Source organism: Rhamphochromis sp. 'chilingali' (genome assembly GCF_963969265.1).
Source record: "Rhamphochromis sp. 'chilingali' genome assembly, chromosome: 11".
NCBI lineage: Eukaryota > Metazoa > Chordata > Actinopteri > Cichliformes > Cichlidae > Rhamphochromis > Rhamphochromis sp. 'chilingali'.
Window position 1 is genome coordinate 8,386,562 of NC_137938.1, and position 27,660 is coordinate 8,414,221.

The 27,660-nt window shown below is 42.7% G+C and overlaps 1 protein-coding gene across 1 annotated transcript in view; it reads left to right on the forward strand.

Annotated features, from left to right (window-relative positions):
* The window catches only part of znf1035 (zinc finger protein 1035), a 29,616-nt gene extending 9,140 nt beyond the window's left edge, over positions 1 to 20,476 (forward strand). The window contains exons 2-4 of the mRNA XM_080897367.1: positions 4,046 to 4,099; positions 9,959 to 10,016; positions 10,109 to 20,476. Of these exons, the coding sequence (XP_080753493.1) occupies positions 10,145 to 19,654 (9,510 nt within the window). The 5' untranslated portion in view covers positions 4,046 to 4,099; positions 9,959 to 10,016; positions 10,109 to 10,144 and the 3' untranslated portion in view covers positions 19,655 to 20,476. The remainder of the gene's footprint in view (positions 1 to 4,045; positions 4,100 to 9,958; positions 10,017 to 10,108) is intronic.
* The last annotated feature ends 7,184 nt before the right edge of the window (positions 20,477 to 27,660 follow it).

Genomic DNA, 27,660 nt, shown 5'->3' on the forward strand with positions numbered 1-27,660 from the left:
ACCGAAAGAACGAGATCGCGGATACAAGCGGCAGAAATGAGCTTCCTCCGAAGGGTGGCTGGCCTCTCCCTTAGAGATAGGGTGAGAAGTTTGGCCATCCGGGAGGGGCTCAGAGTAGAGCAGCTGCTGCTCCACATCGAAAGGAGCCAGCTGAGGTGGTTCGGGCATCTGACAAGGATGCCCCCTGTGCGCCTCCTGGGTGAGGTGTTCCAGGCATGTCCCACCGGGAGGAGGCCCCGGGGCAGACCCAGGACACGCTGGAGAGATTATATCTCTCGGCTGGCCTGGGAATGCCTTGGTATTCCCCCGGATAAGCTGGAGGAGGTGGCTGGGGTGAGGGAGGTCTGGGCCTCTTTGCTTAGGCTGCTGCCCCCGCGACCCGGCCCCGGATAAAGCGGATGAAGATGGATGGATGGACCTGCATCTGTTACAGCAAGGGTTAGGGCTGTTCGATATAACGATATATCGGATGACGATATAAAAACATCTATCGTTTCATTTTACGCTATCGTTTGTTTCATGGTGTCACAAAATAAACTGTTTACGGCAATATTTTTTCATGGTTTTGATGGTCACTGTAGTGGCTATATTCATTTCTTAAAGTTCTCTCTTTCTCTTATATTTAATATAACCACACTACGGATGGACAAGTGCCTGCTTTTATGCATTGTCGTTAGCAACAACGACGGTAAAACCATCGCGTGTCCGCTTGTTTATCTTCCACATAAACCTTTCACAATAAAGCTCAAGCTCCTGTTGAGACTTTTCAAAATAAACTTAATAGTATAAGCGGAAGTTGGGGAGTGCCAGATCCTCTTCAATCTTAGGTTTCTGTAGTTGCACCTTAGCTACTCGAGGTCGTTTACCCTTCCAAATATAAGAGGAGATTATAGAATCTAGAGTTGTAAAGAAAGACTTGGGATGACGACTGGTAAAGATTGGGGGGGGGGGGGGGGGGGAAGAAAAAAAACCCCACCAATTTTGAATCCTGGCAACGAGGGAAGTCTGAACAAAGCCACAGACTGAGCAGCAGGTGTATTCTTGCCTCAGTGTCCACCTTTGTTGTAGTTATTGAACAATCAGAGTAGGTACTAATGGGGCAAAAGGGGCTTTAGTTTAAGTAAGATGACACCTTAGTCTGGCACAGGTGATGGATTCCTGACAGATTAGAGCAGCAGCAAGCAAGCATTAAATAGCCTTTCAAAAGGTCACTGAACAACATATTGATTTTAATTTTTTCTAGACAGAACTTGTTGACTAAAGTTGAAACACGTGGTGAGTCTTTTTGGACTTTTATAGAGGCCTGAAAGTACATAGCTGTAAAGGAGGTGTGCTTGATGAATGTAAAACAGTGCTTGCTTCACCCCAGTGTTCTTGTTTCCTTATTACTGAGAATCAAAATCATATTTGAAGCTAAAATCTAATTAAGTGCTGAGCCTCACAACAACAATACCAATTTTACACAGCATTTGGTCAGATGTGTAGCAGTGAGATAACAAATAGGACTAAGACTTTCCTCCCAAGGTCCCGTGGTACTTCCCACTTCCCACAGCACCACAAACGAACACTAAAACAGTCTGAATGTCTCCTTTTTAGAGGTAAAGTATGGAAAGAGGGTTTTTTTGTTAGTGCAGCCAGCAGAGAAGTCATTTAGCTGTTATCCAAGGAAGCGTTTTACAATGAATCTCAGGATTTAAGCCTATGACCTTGGAGATACAAGTGTACTGACAGGCAAGAGCTGCAGTGTGAGTGTGGCATTTCTACAGAGTCAGGTGGGATCAGTTTACAGTTTGGCAGAGGACCTTTGGAGTAGCATGGAGCAAAGTCTGACATTAAGAGTACAGATTGAAACAGTTGGATGTCTGGGATTTTATGTGCAGTTGAGTAAAGCAACCTCATCTCAGTGTCAGACTGATCCATGGGCTTCTTTTCAGCCTTTTAACGATTTTGCCTGCTCCTATTCCAGAATTTTTTTTCCTTTGTCCCCTTTGGAACTGCTCCCTGTGTGCCTTCACAAGCAAAAGGCGTTTGTGTAATAGACAAGCAGAAGGAAAGAGGGTGCCATTTTGTAGCAAGTCTTGGACACAAAATGGTTGCTACTTGTTAACCCTTTAAATGCCAACCGCATCTTGTACAGCAGACAAGAAGGTGTATTGGTTTTGGAGTTTTAAACTGACCCAGTAAGCACTATACCTTAGCAGTGGTAGACTAGAAAAGAAGTGCTAAATTATAATCAGCACAAAAGATGATCTTTACAAAGCCAAGTGATTTATGTTTGAAATAAGTAAGAAGGGTAGCACGATCCTTTTTTCTTCAGGTGTTTTGTTAATGGGAACCTACATTTATTTTTGGCTTGTGTTACACACATGTTAAAACGGCGTGTGGTTGAGGTAGCTTGTAGCTTGAAGCAATGAAGCAAAGCAGCAAACTTCATGAAGGCCAACTGAACGTGGTCTCCTGGACATGGAAACAATGTATCTTTACCAATACAATATTTTTGGAGTTTCATTTTGCAATCCAGATCTGTGCCACTTGAAAAGATTCATTTGCTGCCCATGACTCACATCTCCGAGGCCTCAAGGTTTTACCATGATCTTTCTGACACATGGCTCTTCCAGAATAATAAGCCAATAGTATAAACTAGTAAAATAAAACGCCAATTTAAAAATTACTTCTAAGGAAAAGCACAAAAATTAACAAGGGAAATAATATGTATTATTGACTTGACATTAAAATACTGCTTCCTTAAGTAGAAGTAAAGGGTAAAATCCTGTAGCTGTAGGGTAAACTGGAACTGCACAAACCAGCACTATTGCCAGCTTGACAAGCATTGACTTGCATGGACTGTCACAGCTGGCTTGGTTTGCAAGAACATGCTGCTCTGTTAAAGCTTACAGTGCTTTGGCCTTGCAAATTAGATAGAAGATACAGTGATGTAAATAAATCTAATTCTGTTATTATTTCCCCTTTTGGGGGGGTTGGGAGGGTATTGAACCATAATTCCTATATTTAAAAAAAACAAACAAAAACAGAAGCATGGCATGGGTCTAAAGCTGCTCATCTGATTTTGATCAGTGAATACTGTCCTGATAAGGTGATGGTTTCAATGGTTAGTGTCACATCTTACTAAATATGATGTTCTTATACTGAAAAATACAGTTCCGATTTGAGTGAAAACTATGAAAAAGTAAGCGGTTCATTGGGATGGGCCTACATTGTAATTGAAAAGTCTTTGCATTGTGGGGTAGGCAGAGCAGGTCAGCCACTATTCAGAAGGTCGGTGGTTCGATCCCAGGCTACCTCCTAGCTGCATGCCAAATATCCTTGGGCAAGATACTAACCCCATGTTTGTCTACTGGTGGTGGTCAGAGGGCCCGGTGGCGCCAGTGTCCGGCAGCTGTGGCTACAATGTAGCTTGCCGTCACCAGTGTGTGATTAGATTTTTGTGTTTAAATAAAGCCGTTGCTTTTTAAAGATCCTGATTCTTATAAGCACAACATAATTTGTCAAGTGCCACACTCATAAGTAAAGACAGAAAGCAGCCATGTCCCCAGTGAGGAGCACTGAACCCTGGCAGTCACTGCTGTGACTGAGTGAGAGGGAAGTGCTCACGCTGAGAGCAATGGTTAGATCACAGCTACTTATCCAACAAAAACTAAACTAAAAATGCAGTAACAATGTGTGGGAGGAAAAACTAAGTACACTCAAGTTTTCTATACCACTTCGTCAGTCTCTTAAATTGTTGTGAAGGAATTTTGGTCTGTTCTTCTTTGTTTCTTCAGTTCACTGAGGTTTGCGGGCATTTGTTTGTTCACTGCTGTCTTAAGGTCTGGTCAAGGTCTGGACTTTAACTAGGCCAATGCAACACATGGATTGTTTTCTTTTTCAAACGTTGCGTTCTAGATTTGCTACTGTGTTTGGGATGATTCTTCTGTTGCATGATCTAATTTGTACACGGTGCCAAAGCTACTGTTAGTACTCAAAGTGATGATGATGACAATAATAATGATGTTAACATATTTTATTTATTTTTGTTCTTTTACAGAAAACTGAAAAAACATCTTGAAGATTTGGATGGCAGCAGACATTTTACCACCAGGTAAAGAAGAATTTTAGTGTTAAGCTTTTGAGTGTGTTCTTTCTTTTTGTTTTAAAATGGCACATCTATGTCTTGAGTTCAGGACTGGTGTATAGGTAAGTAAACAAAACCGAAGTACATCAGGTAACCTAAATTAGCTCAAGTGGAATACGTTCCACAAACTAGCCCAATAAAAAATCAAAAACCGTATGTGATGTTTTTGAATTTTAAGTATTTGCTTACAAGATAATCGTGTGCACCTCTGGATCTCTTCCAGCACAGATCCCCTATTGTTTGCTCAGTTGAAGGTCCATTCTGGCCACTTGCCCCTGCATTATTAACAAAGATCCAACATTTTCCCAAAGAAAAGAACTTCTGTTTTAAACTGACCTGAGTTTTGAATGTATCATCAAGACAGATGACAATAGATGGTTACTGGCTGTGACCCAGCAGTTTACAATTGAAGACTCATCATATTCCAAGCTAATAAGCAGCACATGAGTTGAGGAGTCCAGCCAGTCATATTTTTTTTCAACATTCAGTGGGATGTGCACTGGGAAGTTGTCCACCATTCACACAGGGATAGGGACAGAACAAGATTTCCATAGAGCAATCTACAAATAGCAGCAGCACTGAAAAGGGTCTGGATGTGTTTATCTGGAACAATAGTAGTCAAACTATTATTTAAAAAATGGATATTCACAAAGTCCCGTCGTTTGCCCTTGGCAATGTATGTTCGTCTTTCCAGGCCTACAGATTCTGCAGTTTCCTACTTCTAGAGTCCCATGGAGTGTGCATCCATACTCCTCCAACATGGGCTGAAGTAGTCAGTAGCCAGGCTACTTCTGGCTTGAAGTAGTCCATAGTCCAGTAATTTTGTCAGCTTTTTTTAGTTGTTACCAAGTACCCAGAGTTTAACCATTAAGGGGATTTTTACATTAAACATTTCAGACAAACACTTGGCAACATCTTTCTACAATTCATGAACTTCAGAACATTCCCATAGACCAGGGGTCGGCAACCTGCGGCTCTTTAGTCCTTATAGTGCGGCTCCACGTGGTTTGGGAAAATAAATTTGAAGTATTTAGCTAAAGTGTATTTTATTTATGTTAGGTTTTTTTTATTATGTACTTCTAAATTGGAAGATTATTGTGACATTGAAATATAAAAATAAAATTATATTTTGTTATTTTTTCATCGCTCAAAATAAGCGTCACACTCGCGGAAGCCGGTGTACCCGCTGAAACGCCGTGCATTTATAGAGACTTTCAACCCCAGGTAGGCCAGTTATGGATCTTCGGATCCACATTATGTCGGCAGCTGTTCTCCTCCGTGAACTATGTTAAAAACAAACACCGCTCACGCCTCACAGATGACAGCTTACAGTCCTGCGTGAAGATGAAAGTGACTTCGTACAGCCCCGATTTGCAGACGCTGTGTGCAGAGATTCAGGAGCAGAAGTCCCGTTGTAAACATACCACGGCAGACCCGACGATGTTTGCATGAACACACTTTTCACACACGGTTGCTGTACGCACACAGCCGGCTGTAGCTTTTCAGCTCACAGCCCGACATATACCAACAACAGCAGAGAGAGCACAGACGTTAAACGGCGAGCCACGATTGCGGGTGCCGCTCAGGTGCTGGGTGTCTTTCCTTTTGTTATATTTCTTTAAGAGTTCAAAATGTGTTAATTACATGAATAAAATGTAATTTTCTCTGTAGCACTTCATGGATTTCATAAGCAACACACTTTAGTTCACACAAAGCATAAAGGTAAAAAACAATATATACAGTGTTATCTTCATTTTAGATGTCAAAAAGTATTTGCGGCTCCCAGTGTTTTCTTTTGCGTGGAAACCGGCTCCAAATGGCTCTTTGGGTCTTAAAGGTTGCTGACCCCTGCCATAGACAATGGTGAAGAGATAAGATAAGATAAGATATACCTTTATTAGTCCCACAAGTGGGAAATTTCATGTTAAGGCTGCTGACCTATTGCACGCAATGGCGGCGTAATCTTACCCTCCAACCATACACACATTACACAAAAACATCACATGAGGAAGATAGGTCAGAGAGGTATAACAATGGAAAATGCACCACATGAGGAAAGATAAGGAGAAAAAAATAACTCCCCCCAGACTGAGCTCCAATAGGGAGATCCGTTTGAGAACAGAAAAAAAACACCTCTACATATAGCACATGAAAAAACTCTTAATACACCAAAGAACCACATGACAAGCAACAGGGGTGGGTAAAGGGTGAGAGACGGCCAATGTAGACAGTACATCTGGGCCTGGAGCCTATGTGCTGGTCCTCGATCCACCGTCAGCATCGGAAGGGAATAAGCGTCGAAGGTGTTTGGAGGGGGAGGGGGGATGAGTGTACATCTGCATGTGTATAAATGTCTGTGTGCGTGTGTGTATGTGTCCAGAGTTCAGCTGAGACAGTGTCCTTCGCCCTGCCAGGCTAAGTAAACAGTCTTCCAGCCAACCCAGGTGGCCTTGAATAGAATGGGAAGAACAGTCTAAACACAGTCATTATCAGGGTGTTTTTGTTCAGCTTCAGCCTTGAGACCGCAGCTGGCGCCGAAGGGGTATCCGCATGAAGTGATGGTGGTTTTTACTTTAGTGCGAACAACTCATATGATTTTCAAAGCTCTTCTAACAGTCTGACACTGGTCTCTCAATCTCCCGTTGGAGAGCCGCGAGCTTCTCCAAGATCTTATCCGTGCTGCACTCAATGAGCCCATTTTGAGAAACTCATGCGTCGTCCCATCGTTTCAATCCCAGCGGGCAGCCTTGTGGGGGTTTGAACAGCTGGTTCCGCTTTCTTAATTCTTCGATAAGTCAGGGCCAAGCCAGCTCCGATCAGCAAGAACCCTGTTATCATGGTTCCTAATAGGTCGATATCTTCTGCACTCAGGCTCACCTGAGCCCAGACTTCTTGTTAAGAAAAGGGTGTCAATTGCATTCAGGGACCAGTTGATCAAACCCATAATTCCTCTTTTAGGTTTTAGAGAACAGACTGTGAGAGTGTTCCAGGGAAAAGTAATACAAAAAACACGAGACTAGACAAGGACATGAGGCTAAGCAGGGAGGAGAGGCCTTCGTCACCATCTGGCCTTCGTCAAGAGCAAGAGCAGAGAAAAAGTTCCTCCTTCAACTAAACGTTTGGTACAAATGTCTGGAATGTGATTGGACATATGATAGAGCCTGACGGGTGTTATACTGTACGTATGAGTGCTTTAAATTGCACAAGTTTAAAGCATGTTTTTATTGTTTGTTTTTGTGTTTTTAAACAAAACAAAACAATGTTTAAAAACATTTGTTTTCTTGGATATCCCTTCTCCATGCATCTAACTTATCCGCTGCTGAGTCTGAGGACGAAAGCGTCAATAAGTTATAATGCATAGAGAGAAAGCCTTTCCCTTTTATATTCCCAACGCATACCACCTCTATTTTTGTTAATGGTGGAAGCTGATGTTAGTTGGGCAGTCATGTAATACCATCTGAGACTGGGGAGTTGGAGTCGTCCTATTTCATAGGTCAAGTAAAGTAGCTTTAGACAGAGCCTTGCCCTCCTATTACTTCAAATAAATTGGTTAAATAGTTTGTTTAAACTGTCAGAGAATAGAGTTGGCAGCAGAGGTGTTTGGAAATAATATAAAAAAAACTTTGTCATTTTTTAGTATATCTAGTATATCTATCTACCTATATAGGCAGATTTGACCATCGATTTAGTGCTTCTGTGACTTCTTTTACAAGTTGGTCATAATTTATTGAGGTCAGTACCTTGGGATCCCACAAGCAAATGAAACCACGAAGAGGCCGCTAGCAAAGCTGCAACCACGAAGTACCTGCAGAGGGTCAGGCAAGTCCTGAGGAGTAAGCTGAATGGTAAGAACAGATCCGGGCTAACGCCTACACCCTGCCTGTGATCAGTTACATTGCTGGAATAATAAGATGGCCAAAGGAGGAAATAGAAGCCACTGACATCAAGCTGGAGGGTTTCACACAAAGTCCAGCACCCTTAGGCTGTATGCTAAGCGTAAGGAAGGAGGCCGGGGACTGGTGAGTGTCAGTACCACAGTCCAGTGTTAGACAACAAACGCCCACGAATACATCAGGAAGATGCCCCCAACCCACCGCATGCTCAAGACTAAGAGGAGGAACCATCGTGGAAGGATAGGCCCCTGCACGGTACGTGCTACCAGCAGATAGAGGAAGTGGCTGACATCCAGAAGTCCTACCAGTGGGTGGACAAAGCTGGACTGAAAGATTATGTGAATTACCCTCAGAAGATCTACTAGATGATGTGAATGCAGCACTATTGGACAGTACCTATGGTACCAAAGTACGGTATCATTACCGAGACTAACCAGCTAACACTACGGCAGCAGTGATCAGTGAGATGCTTGGCTACAAGTTGAAAAGCCACACGAGCAGTACCCTAGGAGACTAGAGGCCAAAGTCAAGGTAGCACGAAAGGAGGTTAGCTAACTATCAGGGCTGCAGAAAGGTGCAATGAAGAATGTGGTACATCAGAGAGATAGAAGGCAGGAGAATAAACCAGCTGTTCCCCAGAACCAGACAAGATGAATTGGAGGAGATTGATGTGAAATTGATTAGAGAGAAGTATATAGAACTGTGAGAAGTGGTGAAATTATGGACAGTGGAACACAAACCTGAAACAGAAACTGTAAAAGTTGGACCTTTTGCTTTCAGTAAAGCATCAGTTATAATTTGAAGGCAGATGTTCTCTGTTCCTGGTTTGCATCCCAATTCTTCAGTTTTGGCTACTGCTCAGCAAGTCATTGGCACCGCAGGCCATGCCACATACCCCGATTGGCCGACTGAGGCCAGGGAGCCACCTGGCCAAACCTAAGCCCACCCCGTGTGACTGAGAGAGGGAATCGGCCTGGACCGTCGGCACCCCCAGCCACAGGTGCAGCAACAGGGCAATGACAGCTCGGGCAGCCGCCCACTTCTCCAGCAGCAACAGCGAAGCTGGAATCAAATTAGTAGGTCGATGATCTGTGCCTGCTACTGTGCCAAACATATTGTTTGGAGTTCTGTGCAAAGAGTGGAGTTTTATTTCTTATTAAACCAAAGACTTTTTTCTTTAAAATGCCGTATGGGTCTCATAGTTGCTCAGATCTAGCTGCTCTACCATAAAAGTCTGTAAGGCAGGGGTGGGCAACTCCAGGCCTCAAGGGCCAGTGTCCTGTAGGTTTTAGATGATCCAACACAGCTGATTCAAATGGCTAAATGACCTCCTCAACATGTCCTGAAGTTCTTCAGAGGCTTGGTAACAAACTAATTATGTGATTCAGGGGTGTTGACCCAGGGTGATATCTAAAACCTGCAGGACACCGGCCCTCAAGGCCTGGAGTTGGCCACCTCTGCTGTAAGTGCTGCCTATTTGGTCATCTATTATGACACCTGAAGCTCCATTACAATACTGGGATTTGGGCACCCCCCTGACCAAGAATCAACTGACTTAGATATTAGGTATGGCCAGAAAGCCTACTGAAGAGGTTCTCAACTTGGTGGCTTCCATGGTGTCAGTTTCATTAGCCTTGTAAATGCGGACTCATCAAGTTGTAGACACAGGCCTTTCTCAGATATTATTTGGAGTGCCATAGCGGATGTGAATACTTCCAAAATAAGAGATTGTAGTTGCAGAGAAAACAGTTATAAAATATTTTTTCATATAATTTTTGACTGTAGAGTGGTGGCAATACCAATTTGATCATTGAAACTTTAATTTATACTAACAACAGCAGTGTGAAAGAGGTGTGATGTGTTTTTTGTGATGTTTTCTGTAGCTTGTAAAATGTTCAGAGCAATAAAAATATTCATTTTAATTTTTACACAGGTTTCCAATCAGATGTAATTCACATTTCTCTGGACAGTCCATAGATGTTTAAAATAAGGTGAGATTTTTTTATTTTTTATTTTTATTTTTCTGTGGATGGTTTTGGTTTTAATTTGTATTTATTCATTCTTTGTTTATCTGTGTTTTCAGGCTACAGTAAGCCTTAGTTACTACTCCGTATTGAGGATGGCGCATGGGTGGGATTCATATTTCCATAATCCCCCACCTCTACCATCAGATCCAGGGACTTTGAGAAGGACATCTGAGTCAGATGGGTGCCTTTCCCATCATATTGAGGACTTCACTGGACATCATGGCTTTGCCAGCGCTGGTGCTTCACATGAAGCCCCTGTCTTTAACTCTGACTTTAACACAAACTATTGCTCAGACCCCAGTGTTGTGAATTCCAGGTCAGATTATGTTTATCAAAGATACTGTGGTGAAACACAATGGCAAGCTGATGGAGAACAAATGGGAAAGGATTACTTGCAACGATGTGAAAATGGTAATATCCCGGATTTTGCTGCAGACGGATTGCAAACATCTGACTCTTTTCCATCATCTTTTGGAACAGACTTTCAAGGACTTAAGGAAGATTATGAAATGCCAAGTACATCATTTCTTGAGAACTACTCAGATGTCAGTAGCTGCTCTGATGCAGACGCTGGTGAAACAAGACCACCTTGTAAATTCATGGCAAGTAAGTCCTATTCAAATCCTAAAACTGATGGTTCCGAAAAACAAGGCTCATCATCATGGTTTTTTACTCATACGGATAATATGACTTTTCCGACTGAGAGTTTGTGTTCAGATATGTCGGAGACTGATGTACTTTTATCGTCAAATTTGAAGGCACGACAAAACATAGTTCAGTCTCCAGAGGACAGTTTGGAAAAATTAGAGAAAACAGTTACATCATACACAGGACATCATCAGTCCTCTACTACCTCCTACATGAAGACAACTACCAAGAGCAAAACTGAGCTTGAAATAAGTGAATACGGTGGTTTCCAAGATGAAAAACAAAGGAAAGATGTGGAGGGAGATCTTGCACATACTCATTCAGACCTCTTGATAAGTGGTCATGAAAACTTTGGTCATGGAATAGATGAGTATCCAGATGACAGTGAGGAAAAGCAAATTACTTCAGCTTCTCCAAATATCATAAGTACGTTAAAATATGATCAAGTTCCCATAAATGAAAATGGCTCACAAAAGGACATGAAAGAACTGTTGAACCAAGAAAAGGCAGGACTTAATCATCCAAACTCAGCAGATGGTCAAAATGGAAATATGGGTCAAGATGTGCAAAACAATGATGAGGTCTTTGAAGGGGAAACGAGAGAATCAGATTTACTTGAAAACAAGATTTCAGATGAACATAAATCCCAAATTCCCAAATCCAACAGAGGTCAACTTGAAAATAAGGATTCTGACTGCCAGAAGAAAGAAATTCAGACAGATGCCATTAAATCCTCCAAGGCATCCAATTCTAATGCTTCTACACAACAACTGTGGAAATGCACAAGGACCAGTCATGATGTTAAATCTAACTTATTATCTACACAAAAGTCTGATGAAAGTGTGGCTGGTGAAGTTTTTAGAAACCTTGATGAGCACAGTGAAGATCTGTTGAGCGATGTCAGTATTTCAGGGCTTTCAGAACCAAGTTTGATGCTTAAAAGCTGCAGCAACAACATACATCTCAATGTAGATGAAGTACAAGCAATTGCAGGAGAAAAGTCAAACGTTGAGATTTCTCCTGATCCAGAATGTAGTGGCCGAACTGACACTAAAGACTATTTATGTACGGACACTAAAGATGAGAACAAGCAAGGTGCAGGCGTTCATGTAGGATCCTGTTTAAAGTTGAACAGCTTGAGCCAAGGTGCAAATGCCCATGTAGACACAGAACTTTCAAGTGCAGCAGAGAAGACAAATATGACTTTTTCTTCAGATTCAAATTGCAGTCATCTCTCTGCCAGTAATGAAGGTCTTTCTACAAATACTAATGACTTGAACAAAGACAGTGTTGCCACTCATCCAGATTCCTCCTTGCAACTGCAGACGCCTGGTACGGATACACATCCCTCTCTAGAAATGGAAGACACTAGTCAATCGGAAAAGAAAAACCCAACCTCTCTTCCAGATCAAGATCATAGTGATCTCAATATCACCAGAGACAGTCTTTCTATTGACATCACTGACAAGGACAGGCAAGGTGTTGATCATCATTCAGAATCCTGTTTGGAGCCAGAGAGCTTAAACACAGATACACATTCTTGTCAAGAAAGGACATTTAAAACTTCGCTAGAAACAACCTCGGTCTCCTCTCCAGATCAAGACTGTAGTGGATCCAGTGTCACTGTTGATACTAGCAACAAGAATCTCAGCCATTCAGAATCTCCTTTTAAACAAAAGAGCTTAAACACAGATGTGCAAACCTCTGTAGAAATGGAATTCAAAAGTCAGTCTGAGAAGAAAAACCCTACCTCCCCTCTAGATCAAGACTGTAGCAGCCCTAGTGCAACCTGTAAAAGTCCCTTTGTTGATGCTGTTGACAAGAACAAGGGAAGCGTTGCTGCTAATCCAGAATCCTCCCTTCAGTTAGAGTACTTAAACACAGACACACATCCTCTTCTAGAAGGAAGCAAGGAAAGTCCAACCTCCCCTCCAGATGTAGATTGTAATTGTCCCAACATCACCAGTGACAGTCTTTCTGTTAATAATACTGACAAGAACAAGCAAACTGTTCCTAGTATTTCACAATCCTGTTTAAGCACAGACACGTGTCCCTCTAAAAAAATGGAAATCAAAACCTCTTCTCCAGATCAAAATTGTGGCAACACCACTGTAACCGGTGACGGTATTTCCATTGACACTAGTGACGATAACAAGCAAAGTGTTGCTGCTAATCCAGACTCTTCCCCACTGAAAGAAAGCTCCAACACAGACACACATGGCTGTGTAGAAAATGAATGTATAAGTCCCGCTGATAAGGCAAGAGCAACCTCTTCCACAGATTATGAATCTAATAGCCATGTGGTGACAAGTGACTGCAACAGGCAAAGTCCTAATAGTTTAGAATCCTGCTTGCAATCAAAACCCTCAAGTTCCAACACAAATTTTTCAGACTGGGCAAGTTCAGAAGTGAACGCAAAGACAACCTGTTCTCTTGATCAGCAGCAATCACTACGTGAAAGTCCAGTTGGCCAAGAACCTCTGGGTCTTGGGGAGGATTGGTCTGAAAATGCTAGAGACTCATTTGAAGACATGGACATCTCTACAGAGGAACAGCCAGACATGCTGTATGGTGAACCTCTGTCCAGAGATGACTCCTCATGTGACACTAATGAATCACAGTATAAAGAAGCATTTGTTACTGAAACTGATGGGAAGAACATGGACCATTCAGGAGGACAAGCTCCGCAACTAAAATCCGCAGCTGAAATGAGGAAAATGCTGCAACCTGTTGTAATATTGAAGAGTTTGGAGTCAGAAAATGGAACAAGTGACTCGTATTACTGTGCAGATTGCAAACACACAACTTATAGCACAGATCAATCAATTGAACACTACCATTGTTGCCATACAGTGAACAATTTTGACTTTTGCAAAAGTTGCAGTCTCTATTTGGTGAAAAATGAACAAGCTCGAAAACATTTGTGTGGTGACGTTAAAGACGGGTCTCAGCGTCCTTCAGATCCTAGCCCACAGAAAAAGGGAAATCGCCAAGGCAACCATAGGTGCAATAGGTGCAGACTGACATTTTCAAAAGTAATGCATTATATCAAGCACATGCGGACTCACACTGGGAAAACACCATTTAGGTGTAATGACTGTGGCTCTTATTTTGCACAAGGCGGGAGCCTGAAAAGACACAAGCGTGTACCTGGTAGATGCAAGCAGTCCAACCTCCCAGCTAAAAATCCTGATGTGGCTGTGAGACAAACTGACACACCAAAACAAAAGGATGGGGTGCAAAGTAACATAGATATGCCAAAATGTTTTGTTAAGCTTTTCGACATCTCCCAGACAAATCTGTGTGGATTATGTGGTAAAACCTTCCCTACTGCAGAAAAGGTTAAAAAGCATCTCTATAAAGTACACCATGGAAAGGGTACAGTAGTGTCGTTAAACCAGAGTCCCACAGCAGTCAGTGAGAGTGATGAAAAGCAGGAGAAAACTCAAGAAGTGGAGAATGATATAATAGGAAAATATAAATGTCCTCTATGCCCACGGCTTTTTAAGTACTCTTACAATCGAGCGCGACATTTGCGTGACTGTGTTCGAGATGCGATATATGGTGGCAAGGAAAAAATTGCTGGTAAATATCGATGTCCTTTGTGCCACACTATGTTCACTATGACATCCAATCGATATAGGCATATTAAAACAAGCTGCCTCAGAGAATTTCTTAATCAACTAGCAAAAGAGAAAGCAAAAGAAAGGACAACGGTTGAGAAAGAAACAGTGGAAAGAAAGCAAAAAACACAAACGGTTGAAAAAGAGCAGAAAATGCAAACGAGGGAAAAGGAGAAGAGAAAACAACCACCATCAGCTTTGACAACCTCCACGTCTGTGCCACGATACAAATGCAACCTCTGTCCTGCAGTTTTTTGTTACGCTTCTGGAAAGTACAGACATATGAAGAAACACGAGTTGTTTAAACTCACTGGGAAAATTATCAGGTACCGGAATTCCATTTTCTCCACCAAGAGTAATCCTGAAACTTTAAATGGTACACAGAATGAAGATGGAAAGGAAAACTTGAACTCAGCTGAAGCAAAGAGCAATCTCAGTTGTCGCTTCTGTGGTAAATATTTCAGCTCTTCACAGTCACTGAAGAAGCATGAACGCAATCACCGCGGTGAGAGACCATACCGCTGTCTGGAATGTGGAAAGGGATTCAAGAAGCGATCCCATCTGATTGCTCACAAAATTATTCACCAGAGGAGGATACAGTGCACTGTCTGCAAAAAGATTCTACCGACTATTGGAGAACTGATCCAGCACAGAAGTTCACATCTAAGGAGGGGAACGCTTCAATGTCCAGACTGTACTATGCAGTTTCAGCATCCCGCACATCTCCTCAGACATCTAAAAACCCACAAAAATAGAGAAAACAGGGCACTTAGACTTGAAGAGGGAACAGAATCAAATCTTCAGCAAACCTTGGAATCTGTGGAAGAAGAGGATGAACCAAAGCAAATGCAGTGTTCCTTATGTAAAGAAGTATTTGATGATGCCCAAGTTCTAAGAAAACATTGTCTCACCCATATATCAGGGTCTTCTTCAAACCAGTGTCCATTTTGCAAACGAAATTTTAACAATCGCCGCTATTTATTGCGCCATATGATCAAACACACTGGGGACAAACCCTTCTCTTGCGCCAATTGTGGAAAACAGTTTTACCGTAACATATGCCTTAAAATTCACAGTCAGAAGTGTTCCCCTCCTGAAACCCGAACTCTCGAGTCTGAAACAAAGACAAAAACACTATATCCGTGTCCCTATTGTCCACGGAAATTTTCTAAGAAAGACCGTTGGAAAAATCATCAGCATGCCCACAAGATAAATTCTGTGCATCCATGCTCAAGATGTGGGCAGTACTATGGACCTAATAAAATGAAACAACATCAGAGGAACTGTGAAGAGACAACAGAGCTGAGCACTGGCTTATCTCATGACACCAACTATAATAAAAGCAGTCTACCAACAAACCAGGATACTCCTAAAATGTCTACACAGCCCAATGCAACCACTCTGCTTCAGTTTAAATGCCCCTACTGTACCCGGAGGTTCAGGTTCAGGTCATTATTCTTGAGACATCTGGTCTCACATACTGGTGAGCAACCATATGCCTGTATGCACTGTGGTCAGAGATACAGATCAAAGACATTATGTTTGCAGCATGAAGCTTTCTGTGACGGTGTTAACAAAGATGCGCTATCAAAACTCAAAAGCACTGCTGCAACGAAACCTCCCAACATTCCTTCTGCCATAGAGGCAGAACCAAAGCCCAATGCACATGGTGAAACGGAGTACAAGTGCAAATTCTGCACCAAGACTTTCATGAAACCAAGGTACCTGAGACGTCACATTCTGACACACAATGAAGTAAAACCATATCGCTGTAAGGCCTGTGATAGCTGCTTTTCAAGGTACGATCATCTGAAAGTACATCAGACTCGCTGCAAAGGTAAAAAAACAAGGTTGGAGGTCCGTATTCCCAAAATCAGTTTAGAAGATGTTGGCAAAGGTTGGCAAAATAAGTTTGGCATTGAGAGTGCTAAAGAGCAGGAGATGTTTGAGTGTAAGGTCTGTTCTAGAAGCTACACAACTCAGTCTAAACTTTCCCGACATTTCACCATGTTCCATGCCACAAAGTTATTCAAGTGCACACGCTGCGGCTCCTCATTCGCTCATGAAAAATCTCTGAAAAAGCACAAAAAGATGAGAAGGTGCAGAAAGGTCTTGAGGGAAACAGCAGCTGCTTTACTGCAGGGAACCTGTCCTCCAGCAGAAAACATGCCAGGATCTCTTGATGGGATCAGAAGCCAAATGCTGAAGAGGATCCAGCCTTGCTTTAACAAGAAGTACAAGTATGTTTGTAGCTATTGCCCCCGTGTTTTTGGAAACAGCTGGCAGTTAGGTGTTCACAACCGCCTGCACACAGGAGAGAAGCCATATTCATGTGATTATTGTGGTGAGAGATTTATAAGGAAGGATTATGTCCAGCGTCATTTTCCAAAGTGCCCCAAGAAACACCAGACAAGTACAGTTCTCTGTGACCTATGTGGTGGCTTTTTCCCTGCAAGCAAGCTTGAAAATCACAAGAAAGGTTGTGGTTTAACAACAAGCTCATCACCAGTTTTCCAAAGCCAGCAGTCAGCCACTCATGACCCACCAAAAGGCTTTTCTTGTGCATACTGCAGCTCCCGATTTCTGCTTTTTTCACAGCTCCAAGAGCATTTTTTGAGCACGCACAAGCTGGAAACAATGACTCATCCAGTGTCAACTGCCCCCCTACAGCAGCTTCTGTCAGGCATCAAAGAAGAGCCTGTGGATGAGAGTTGTGATGAAAGACTTAGTGACAATTTAACACAAAGTCTTAATACCGCTATTAATATGGAGCCCTCCAAGCAGTTTTTTTGCCAACAATGTAATATGTTCTTTGCAAACAAAGCGGGACTAACTGGTCATCTCCGTACACATGCAGTGGGCCATCCTTTTAACTGCAAGTCCTGCAATAAGGGCTTCTGGAATAAAAGTCTCCTCCGAAACCACTACAGGAAGTGTAGAAATGGACGTATTCCAAACCAGCAGTTGGAGACACCTTTAAAAGCAAATTTTGATTTTGCTCTTAATCACTCTGCTCTTGCGTTTGGAGGCGGCTCTACAATGACTAGCACTGGGCTTTTCTGCAACGATGATTTAATGGACGAATCAACAAAAAATTCAGAAGGAAATGAGGTGCAAAGCAGCTCAAGTAAAGAGAAGAAAGCCGTGCAGTATCAATGTTCAGAATGTGAAATGAGCTTCACAGATGGCTTAGTGCTCATCAGTCACCTTGAAGACCATGGAAGACAGGAACAAGAGAAAAAGCGCAATACATGTCCTAAGTGTGGGCGGGTGTGCACTAGTCAAGGAAATCTGGAAAAACACATGAGGATGCACACAGGCGATCAGAAATTCCCTTGCTTCGACTGCTCCAAGCTGTTCTATACCAGGTCTGATCTTGAAGCCCACAGAACGTGTCACGATCTAAGCAGGCCATATGCTTGCAAACTGTGTAATCAGCGGTTTTGGACAAGACCATCTTTATGCAGCCATTATAGGGAGGATCATGAAGATGATGTATTTAGTTGTCGATTCTGCAGCAAATCGTATGCAGTAAAAAAATCACTAGCAAGACACTACAGAAACTGGCATCCAAAACAGTATAAGGATATCAAGGCTGCTGTGAGGGAAAAGAGCAGCAGCGAACAGCACTCAAGCAGCCAAGTGAGCACAGCTGGTGACAGCGAGGAGGATGAAAATAACGGCAGCGAAGACAGTGACTCAGACTCCGCACCATACTTCCCGTGCCACGTGTGCGGAAAGACCTTCCCAACGTCAGAAAGCCTTGAGGATCACCAGCTCTGTCACCTGGGTGAAAAGCCGCATGAATGTGAACAATGCGGTAAATGCTTTTTCCAGGCATCTCAGCTGCAGCAGCATCATCGAATGCACAAGTCTGAATTTCAGTGTCAAACATGTGGCAGAGGGTTCATGTCTCTCTTTGCCCTGCGTAACCACAAGCACAGTCATGGTAAAAGTCGCTCACATCGTTGTTCCAAGTGTCACCTATTTTTCAATGGACCTTTGCAGCTAGCAGAGCATATGTCGACCCACCGTGAAGAGAATTTTCCATGTGATATTTGCAATCGTGTGTTTCTGTCAAAGAGTAGCAGAGCTGAACACTGGAAAACCCATTCCACATCAAGTGACCATCCTTCACCTTCAGTGTCAAGGGGAGAACGTGAACAACCTGCCTCACGCTCTGAAAGCTCATTTGTATTCACCTCAGAGCTTAAATACCGCTGTGGTGTTTGTAGCGAGCGCTTCAGAGATCCAGAGGAGCTCTCAGAGCATGGCTGCATGGAAGCTAAAGAGCGACCATACTCTTGCACCGAATGCAATAAACATTTTCTTCATGCATCTCATCTGAAAAAGCACAGGAATACCCATCAACAGTTACAGTCCAATCGTATATATTCTTGTAATCAATGCAACAGTAGCTTTGCTTCCTCTCAGCTCTTCTTGACCCATCTTAAGAGCCATATTGGCACTGTAGCAGAAATTAAACAAGAACTTGATGATGAAGATGGTGAACCATCACATGTTTTTAAGTGTCCAGTTTGCAGCCAGTGTTTTCCATGTGCCATGGATCTGTTTCATCATTTCCCAACGCATCCTGATGGTACAATTGAAAAAATTAAATTTGCCTCTGGAAGCAAGCTTAAGGAACACGAGCAGTATAAGCTGACCTCAGCTGCTGAATATGAATGCACAGAGTGTGAGCAGGGCTTTTTGGGAGAAGCTGCTTTCCGCCAGCATAAGTGTTCCGGGCAACAGCAGGCAACAAAAACAGAATGCTCAAATCCATCCTCTAAAAAATCCAGCCCATCATATTTTCAAGCAGCAGAGGAGGAGGAGGAGGAGGAGGAAGAGGTCGATGTTACAGGAGACGACTTGTACAACTGCCTTGTCTGCTCAATGCGGTTCACCTCTAAAAATGTCCTTTTGGAGCATCAAAATAAAGAACATCCAAATGAGAAGCCATTCACATGTGAGCTTTGTGGAAAAACATTTGCCAGGAAGCGATACCTGAAAGAGCACGAGCGCAGGCATCGTCAGAAAGCCCAAAACGAAACTCAGGCTGAGAATAAGTCCAAATGTTCCCAGTGCGAATGCAAATTCACTACAGCCCAAGAGCTGTCTCTGCATATGAGAAAGCACGCTGAAAAAGACGTTGGAGAGTACCGATGTGACATGTGCTACAAGTCATTTAGCCAGTGGTCTCTTCTTAAACAGCACCAAGAAAGTCATGTTGGTGAGGTTGTGTATGAATGCACAGAATGTGACAAAGCCTTTGCTTTTCCTCACCTGCTGGAGGAACATCAACAAACTCATGCGGGGTCCACTGAGTAATGGTTCCTAAATACCACATACTTTAGTTACAGGTATTCAAGGGAAGTTAAGGTGTCTTCAAACCCTCTTCATGCCTTACATCTAACAGTAAATCTCCACTTGTAACTGATAATTAGAATTACTCCTTATTTGTTTCCTCTTGTGCGTACTTGGAAAGCACTTGGAGAGATATGAGACTAAGATTTTCTGTGATGGATCTTCTCCTGGGTTTTTATTCCCCTTGTATATACTTTTAGTTCTGATGTTGGGATTTGTATACAATAAATAAGTAACATAGTTTCTTGACAGTATTTGTAAAATTGTCAAAAGAAGTTTAATATTCTGTTTAAACAGAAAAGGCATGACAGAATAATGTCTTGGATTAAGACTTAGATTTCTGATCATATATTTTTGTTTGTTTGTTCGGCATATATTTTGAAATAGTTTTAAACAGTTTTTTTTTTTTTTTGGTTTTTGTCGGTATGTAAAGTAGACTTTACACTGGTCATTTTAATCCATTGATATTTTGTATGGTATGACCGTTCATGTAAAAAGTATATATGTCTATATATATATAATTTGTAGATTTTAGTTTCTTTTCCTTTGATTGTCAAAGGGTGCTTTTTGATAAAGAAAAATATCTTGTACACTCAAAAGATATTCTGATTGAATTTTCTTTCCACAAACTGATGTTACTTTTGAGAAATTTGAGTTCATGCATTTAAGTAAAGTCAGTGAGGAAAGCTATCTGTGTCTTTGTGTATTTGTTTGCTCTGGGGAAAAACTAACAGAATAGAAGCTGTGAAATTTTTTTAGCTTGTCAGGAAAATGATTAATTTAACAGGAACAGCTGATTGGAGGAATTCACCAACCAAAATTAAAATGATAAAGTTTTTCCAAAATTCGTACATGTTCTTACTTTTTTTTTTCTTTTTGCTGAAGACCATTATCAATTTGAGAACTCAAGATGATGACCGTTTTCACACAGTCGACAAAAAAATACATGGGGGGGTTGTCTGTTTTTTCAGATAAAATAAAATGGACTTGCATTTTTCTGGTGTCAAATACTTGTTCAACCATGCTGAAGTCAGCTTTAGAAGACTTAAATAGTTAAATTTTATTAAAGTAATTTGCAATGCAAACTGATTTTTTTGGTTGTAGTAGAAGTAGTAATACCTTTATTCTTCAATCACATCAGGATGGACCCTGTTACATTACTCAGTAGTTCCTTAGTTCTCGCATATGGCCTCTGAAGTTGTTCTTGTTTCAGAATCAGAATCAGAATACTTTATTGATCCCTGGGGGAAATTATTTTTTGTTACAGTGCTCCATTTTAAACCAACATTAAGACAAGACAGACAATACGCTAACTAAGAATAGTACAATATATACATACATACATACATACATACATAAGTCACTTATAAATAAATATTTGGAAAAGAAACGTGTAGTTGTAGCAGCAAACAGTGTGTTAAGTGGATGCGTTGTACAGGGAGATGGCCACAGGCAGGAATGATTTCCTGTGTCGTTCAGTGGTGCTTTTCGGTAATCTCAGTCTCTCACTGAACGTGCTCCTGTGACTGACCAACATGTCATGGAGTGGGTGGGAGGTGTTATCCAACATTGTCTTTATCTTGGACAGCATCCGCCTCTCCGACACCACCTTGAGGGAGTCCAGCTCCATCCCCACAACATTGCTGGCCTTACGGATCAGTTTATTAAGTCTGTTGGCATCTGCGACCCTCAGCCTGCTCCCCCAGCATGCAACAGCATAGAGGATCGCACTGGCCACCACAGACTCATAGAAAATCCTCAGCATTTTCTGGCAGATGTTGAAGGACCTCAGTCGCCTCAAAAAATAGAGACGACTCTGGCCCTTCCTGTAAAGTGCTGTGGTGTTTTTAGCCCAGTCCAGTTTATTGTCAATGTGTACTCCAAGGTATTTATAGTCCTCCACAATGTCAACACTGACCCCCTGGATTGAAACAGGGGTCAAGTGTTTCCTGGTCTTCCTGAAGTCCACGATCAGTTCCTTGGTCTTTGCCACGTTGAGCTGCAGATGATTCTGCTCACACCACGTGACAAAGGAGTCGACCACAGCCCGGTACTCTGTCTCATCATCCCTGCTGATGCATCCAACCACCGCAGAGTCATCAGAAAACTTCTGAAGATGGCAGGTCTCTGTGCAGTGGCTGAAGTCTGTGGTGTAGAGGGTGAAGAGGAAGGGGGAGAGGACAGTCCCCTGTGGTGCCCCTGTGTTGCTAATCACCTTGTCAGACACACACTGTGGGAGACGTACATATTGTGGTCTTCCTGTCAGGTAATCAACAATCCAGGACACCAGAGAAGCATCCACCTGCATCGCTGCTAACTTATCACCCAGGAGGGTCGGCCTGATGGTGTTGAAAGCACTGGAAAAGTCAAAAAACATGACCCTCACAGTGCTCGCCGGCTGGTCCAGATGGGTGTAGACACGATTGAGCAGGTAGATGATGGCGTCCTCTGTTCCGAGACGAGGCTGATAAGCGAACTGAAGGGGATCCAGATGTGGTCTTACTATGGGTCGCAGCTGGTCCAGGATGAGCCTTTCCAGGGTCTTCATGATGTGGGAGGTCAGTGCCACGGGCCTGTAATCCTGGGGGCCACTGGGACGAGGCGTCTTTGGTACAGGGACGAGGCATGATGTCTTCCACATCACCGGGACCCTCTGCAGACTCAGACTCAGCATAAACAGTTTATGAAAGACTCCACACAGCTGGGGGGCACAGGCCTTGAGGACAAGGGGACTCACTCCGTCTGGTCCAGCAGACTTGCCTGAGTGAAGTCTCCTCATTTGCATCTCAACCTGGTATTGAGTGAAGGTGATGGGTGGGGGAGGGGTGTCAGGAATCTCACAGGAGGCAACATGTGAAGAGAGAGGCTGGCACAGTGGTGTGGCTCTGGATTCCAGGCTGACTGCAGGTGAGGTTGTGGGGGTGGGAGCAGACACTGTGGTGTCGAATCTTTATGGTGGATCAGGATTTGGAGGAGGCCTGAGGTTAATCCTCCAGCTTCTGCACATATGTTGAAGTGTCCTTAGGTAAGATACACCCCAAATATCCCCTAATGTGAGTTTGCATGTGTGTGTCCATCCTCATATAGGTTGTTACTCTCCATAGAGACAGTAAATTATGTCTCTATGGATGGTGCTTGCACCAGTAAAAAAAGTGCTTTGAGTGCTGGATAAAAGTGCTATATATTTCAATCCATTTAGAGAGGGTAGAAGATTACCCTGTATAATTTTTTTTTCTTTTTACAGATTAGACCGACACTGGTGATATTACTGCTGTGAAACTTGGGGTTCAGTGTTGGATACCTAGCCTTAACTAGTTAAAAAAAGTAAGATTAGTTAGCATCGAGGCAATTTTGTCATTCCAGCACACGTATTTTCATGAGGTGAAATGAACTTTGCACTCAAGTGCTCGTGAAAGCCACCAAAAGTAATAGCAAAATATACAGAAATAAGGAATACCGAGATATTTACAGTTGACGTGTATATTAGAAAACCGCTGTTTTTAAATTTAAGAAAACAGTGTGTGGCGGATAGTGCAAAGACAAGTGGATTCACATGTCTATTACCCTTCGGCTGCGAGCAGCAGAAATGAGATGGCAACAGAGTTCAACGGCCCTCAGGAAGAAGCTGTTCCTCAATTGACATTGTAGTTCACAAGTTGTGCTTTATCCTGAGAAAGTAGAGGTTATGGTGTACCAGAAAATGTTAAGGTCTTTAGTGGGGAGTGTACCACGATACATAAAGCTGCAGACCACTTCCACAGCTGCTCCCCTAATGTACATAGGTGGAGGGAAGGTTTTGCTGCTACTGAAATGATTATCTCCTTTGTTTTCTTGACATTGATGCAGAGATCCCTGCACCAAATCTCCAGCTGCTTTATCTCCTGTCTGTGATCACAATCATCATTTTTGGTGCTGCATTCCACAATTGCTGTGTCATCTGCAAATTTCACAATATGACTGATGTGATGTTTTATTTAGCAGTCATCAGGTGGCCACCTGATTAATATTGTCTTGGAACTTTCTTTGTTGCCAAAACAGCCTTGACTTGTCAAGGCATGGACTTCACTAGATCCCTGAAGGTGTGCTCTGGTATCTGGCAGCAAAATATAAGGAGCAGATCCTTTAAGAACCATAAATTGTGAGTTGGAGCCTCCATAGATGAGACTTGTTTTCCAGCACATCTCACGGATGCTTAATTGGATTGAATTCTGGGAAATTTAGAGGCCAAGTCAACAACTTAGACTTTTTGTTCTCTCCATTCTTGAACCATTTTTGCTTTGTGGCAGGCTGCATTATCCTGGTAAAAGAAGCCACAGCCATAAGGGAATACAGTTTCCATAAAATAATGTACAGGGTCTGCAACAATGCTTAGGTAGGTGGTATGTGTCAAGGTAACATCCACATGGATAGAAGAAACCGAGATTCCCCACCAGTGTCAATGTATCCTGATCCCAGGTGTCCCACAGTAAGCAAAGCACACACCACACACCATGTGATGTAAAAAAAAAAAAAAAAAAATTAAAAAGTGATTAATGAGACAAGGCTACCTTCTTCCATTCTTCATGGAGCTCATTGTTAGTGCTTTAGGCCAGTGGTCCCCAACCTTGTTTGCGCCACAGACTGGTTTATGTTCAACAATATTTTCACGGACCGGCCTTTAAGGTACAACAAAATAAAACCAGCACCGGTGTCCAATAAAAAATTTTTTTTATTCATAATACACAGGAAAACACCCAGGGAAACAGAGTTAACGATAAAAACCTTGAAAACCATAGATTTCACACCCAAGCTTCAGCTCTCGCGGCCCTGGGGTTGGGGACCGCTCTTTTAGGCAATGGATAAGGGTCAGCATGGGCATCCTGAGCACAATCTTATATTCCTGTGTTGTTGTTCCTTGATCATTAAAATTAATGTTGGTCCAGGTTGACATTGCAAGTGACCAATAGCTTAGACTTATATTTCTCATTGTTGTGATGTCATAGTTTTGTGACATGGACTCATAACCATAACTATAGCCCCTAAACAGACTCACCCATTCCTAATCCTGACCCTAATTGCCCCTTTGTTGGATTTTTCCTGAGTAGACAATGACAGGGTTTTTTTTTCCCCATGCAGAAAAACTATGACATCATTACAATGTGATTAGTCACTTGCGATTTTGAACTTGGAACAACATTATTTATGGTGATGCAGGCTGATAGCTTTCAGTACCAGCCCTAACTCTTTTGGCAGTCTGACCTACAGTAACTCCTATGTTGAGTCAGACCACACAGGCCAGGCTTCACTACCCACATGCATCAGTGAGCCAAGGCAGCCCATGAACCTGTTGCTGGTTCACCACTTTTCCTTCCTTGAACCACTTTTGATAGATTCTGACCACTGCAGAATGGGTAACATCCTACAAGAGCTCTAACCCAGTCATCTAGCCTTTACAATTTAGCCCTTTTTCAGACTTGCTCAAATCCTTGCACTTCCCCATTTTTCCTGCTTCTCGCACATAAACTTTGAGGACAAAATGCTCACTTGCTCCCACTCATTAACAGGTGTCACGATGAAGAGAGCATCAGTGTTATTGACTTCATCTTTCAGAGGTCATAATGTTATGCCTGATTAGTGTATGTCAATAGAATAAACAAGAAGGAACTCGGCACACATCCCTGAGGGAAACCAGTACTGAGGATGATGGAGTAGGAGATGTCATGGATTTTTACAGACATCAGGACATCAATGGGCTTACTGAGTGTATCAGTGACTATATAACCTTCTGCACTGACTCTGTTGTTCCAGCTTGAACTCTTCATTATTACCCAAATAAAAAACCATGGCTGGCTAGGAACATCAAAGCCCTCCTCAATGGCGGAGGGGCGAGTGGCGCGGAAGCAGTCTGAAAATCCAGTGGTGGAGAAGGGTTGGAGGATGGCAGAGGTGACCTTACCAGTGGGGTACGTTGAGCTAGGACTTGTGTGAGAGCAGTTAGTTCCTTATTGCTGTGGAGCAGCATCTCTTCGTGACGCCTGGCCCGACGTACTGAGTCGTCTGCTGACTCCATCGTGGCTGGATTGTTCTGTCACGTTGGATTAAGGCAGGACTCAAATGCAGGACTTGGAGCTGTGCAATCAAAGGGAGATTTTTTTTTTTTTAACAATATCAGGTGAATGATATACACATATACAGTGATAGGGGATGAGGGCTCCAGGGATTCCAAGGGAGAGGTCCAGGGCAGGGGTAACACGTTCACACTCCTCTTCGTCCCACTCACTCTCACTCACATAAACATGGTCCAAGGGAAACAGGCAGGGGTCCAGGAAGATCTGTACAATGAGACCAAAACGGCCTTTAGGAGAAAACCAGGAAACACGATGGAAGACGAGGAAATTCACAGGAGAGTATATTGTATTATTTAATTTAGGTGAGTCTGTTACTGTCCTTTTTGTCTTGGAGCAACATAAAGAACCACATAATTTCCTTAAGGATCAATAAAGTACTCTGATTCTGAGTCTGACAATGTCCTGTTGGTTAAGAAGTCTGAAACCCAATTGCAGAGGGAGAACCTTAAACCGAGCACTTTGAGTTTTTCCACTAGAGTCTGGAATCATTGTGTTGAAGCCAGAAGTAAAGTCTAGGAAAAGCAGATGTACATGTAAGTTCATATAACATATATGCATGTACATACTCCATAAATGCATGGCAAAACATAGGGTGGGCAGTTTTGACAGGACAAGACTCAGCTGTATAACTGCACCTAAAGGACAAACATCACTCTTTTGATGATGCCAATGTTCACATTTTGGACCAAAAAGACAGATGGTTTCAAAGTGGAGTAAAAGAGGCATTCTATATCCACAGTGAAAGATTGTCATTGAACAGAGGGGGTGGCTTACAACACCAACTGTCAGCCATCTACAGTGCAGGCGCCTCACAACCCTCTCACATTTTGCCTCAGGTGACCTCAGGATGTCACATGATAGGGTGATGCAAGGTCTAACAGTGGTTTCACCCAAAACCTCTGGTGATAATGACCCATGGTTTTTTCACACTTTGGATCATGTGATAAGGCACATGAGTAATAGTGAGTTAACAACCCTCTTAAGAGACAAACCCCACAAGGATTAAGTACCTGGGACTCTGCACCATTTAGTTTTGGAACTGAAGAAGCTTCTTGGATAAGAGGTGAAACATCTTCAAGAGAAGTTTTTAAAAATCAAGTCACATTATTTCCAAGCTCTTTAGACTGCCATGACTTACATGACTGAGAACCTACACAGACAAACATATAGGTTGTTACTCTCCAGGCATGTGAGGGCCACATAACCACTCATGAAGTGGTATCATCTATGAAGCGGCTTTTGACACTGACTTTCTGGTGATGGGGACGATATCAACGGTAGCATGAGAAGGAGGGAGGCGTCAGGTGGTGCCCCCATGGCCTAAGTGTGAGAGTCCCAGAGAGAACAGGCAGCCGGCCACCCTGGCACCCAAGAAACCCCCGCCACTAGCAGAGCAGTATAGTGTGCTGTTTCCCCATGTTTTTATGGTGACATGCTGTTAAAAATGTAGGCAGGATGTTCATCAGATTTACTTGATTAATGTCTCCAGCTATGACATAAAATGCCCCGATGCATATTTTGGAGCGATCAGGTTTTTCCTGTTCAGCTCCTTCAGTGCCATGTTAGCATTAGCACCTAGTGGGATGTAAACAGTCATGACAAAAACCACTGTAGACTTGTGAGGCAGATAGAGCGACCAGCATTTAATGGTCAAAAGTGTAGTGACTGTTTACCAGAGCACAGTTTATGCACCAACCTTTGTGTATGTACACAAACAGATTTCCTCCTCTAGTTTTCCCTGACAGATGGTTTTAGTCCACATGGAAAAAGTAGCAGGGTGTTGATGTGGAATGGGAGTCTGGCATCCTGTTGTTCTAGCCAGGGTAGACATGCCCAAAGTACAGCACAGTTCATCATCTCCCA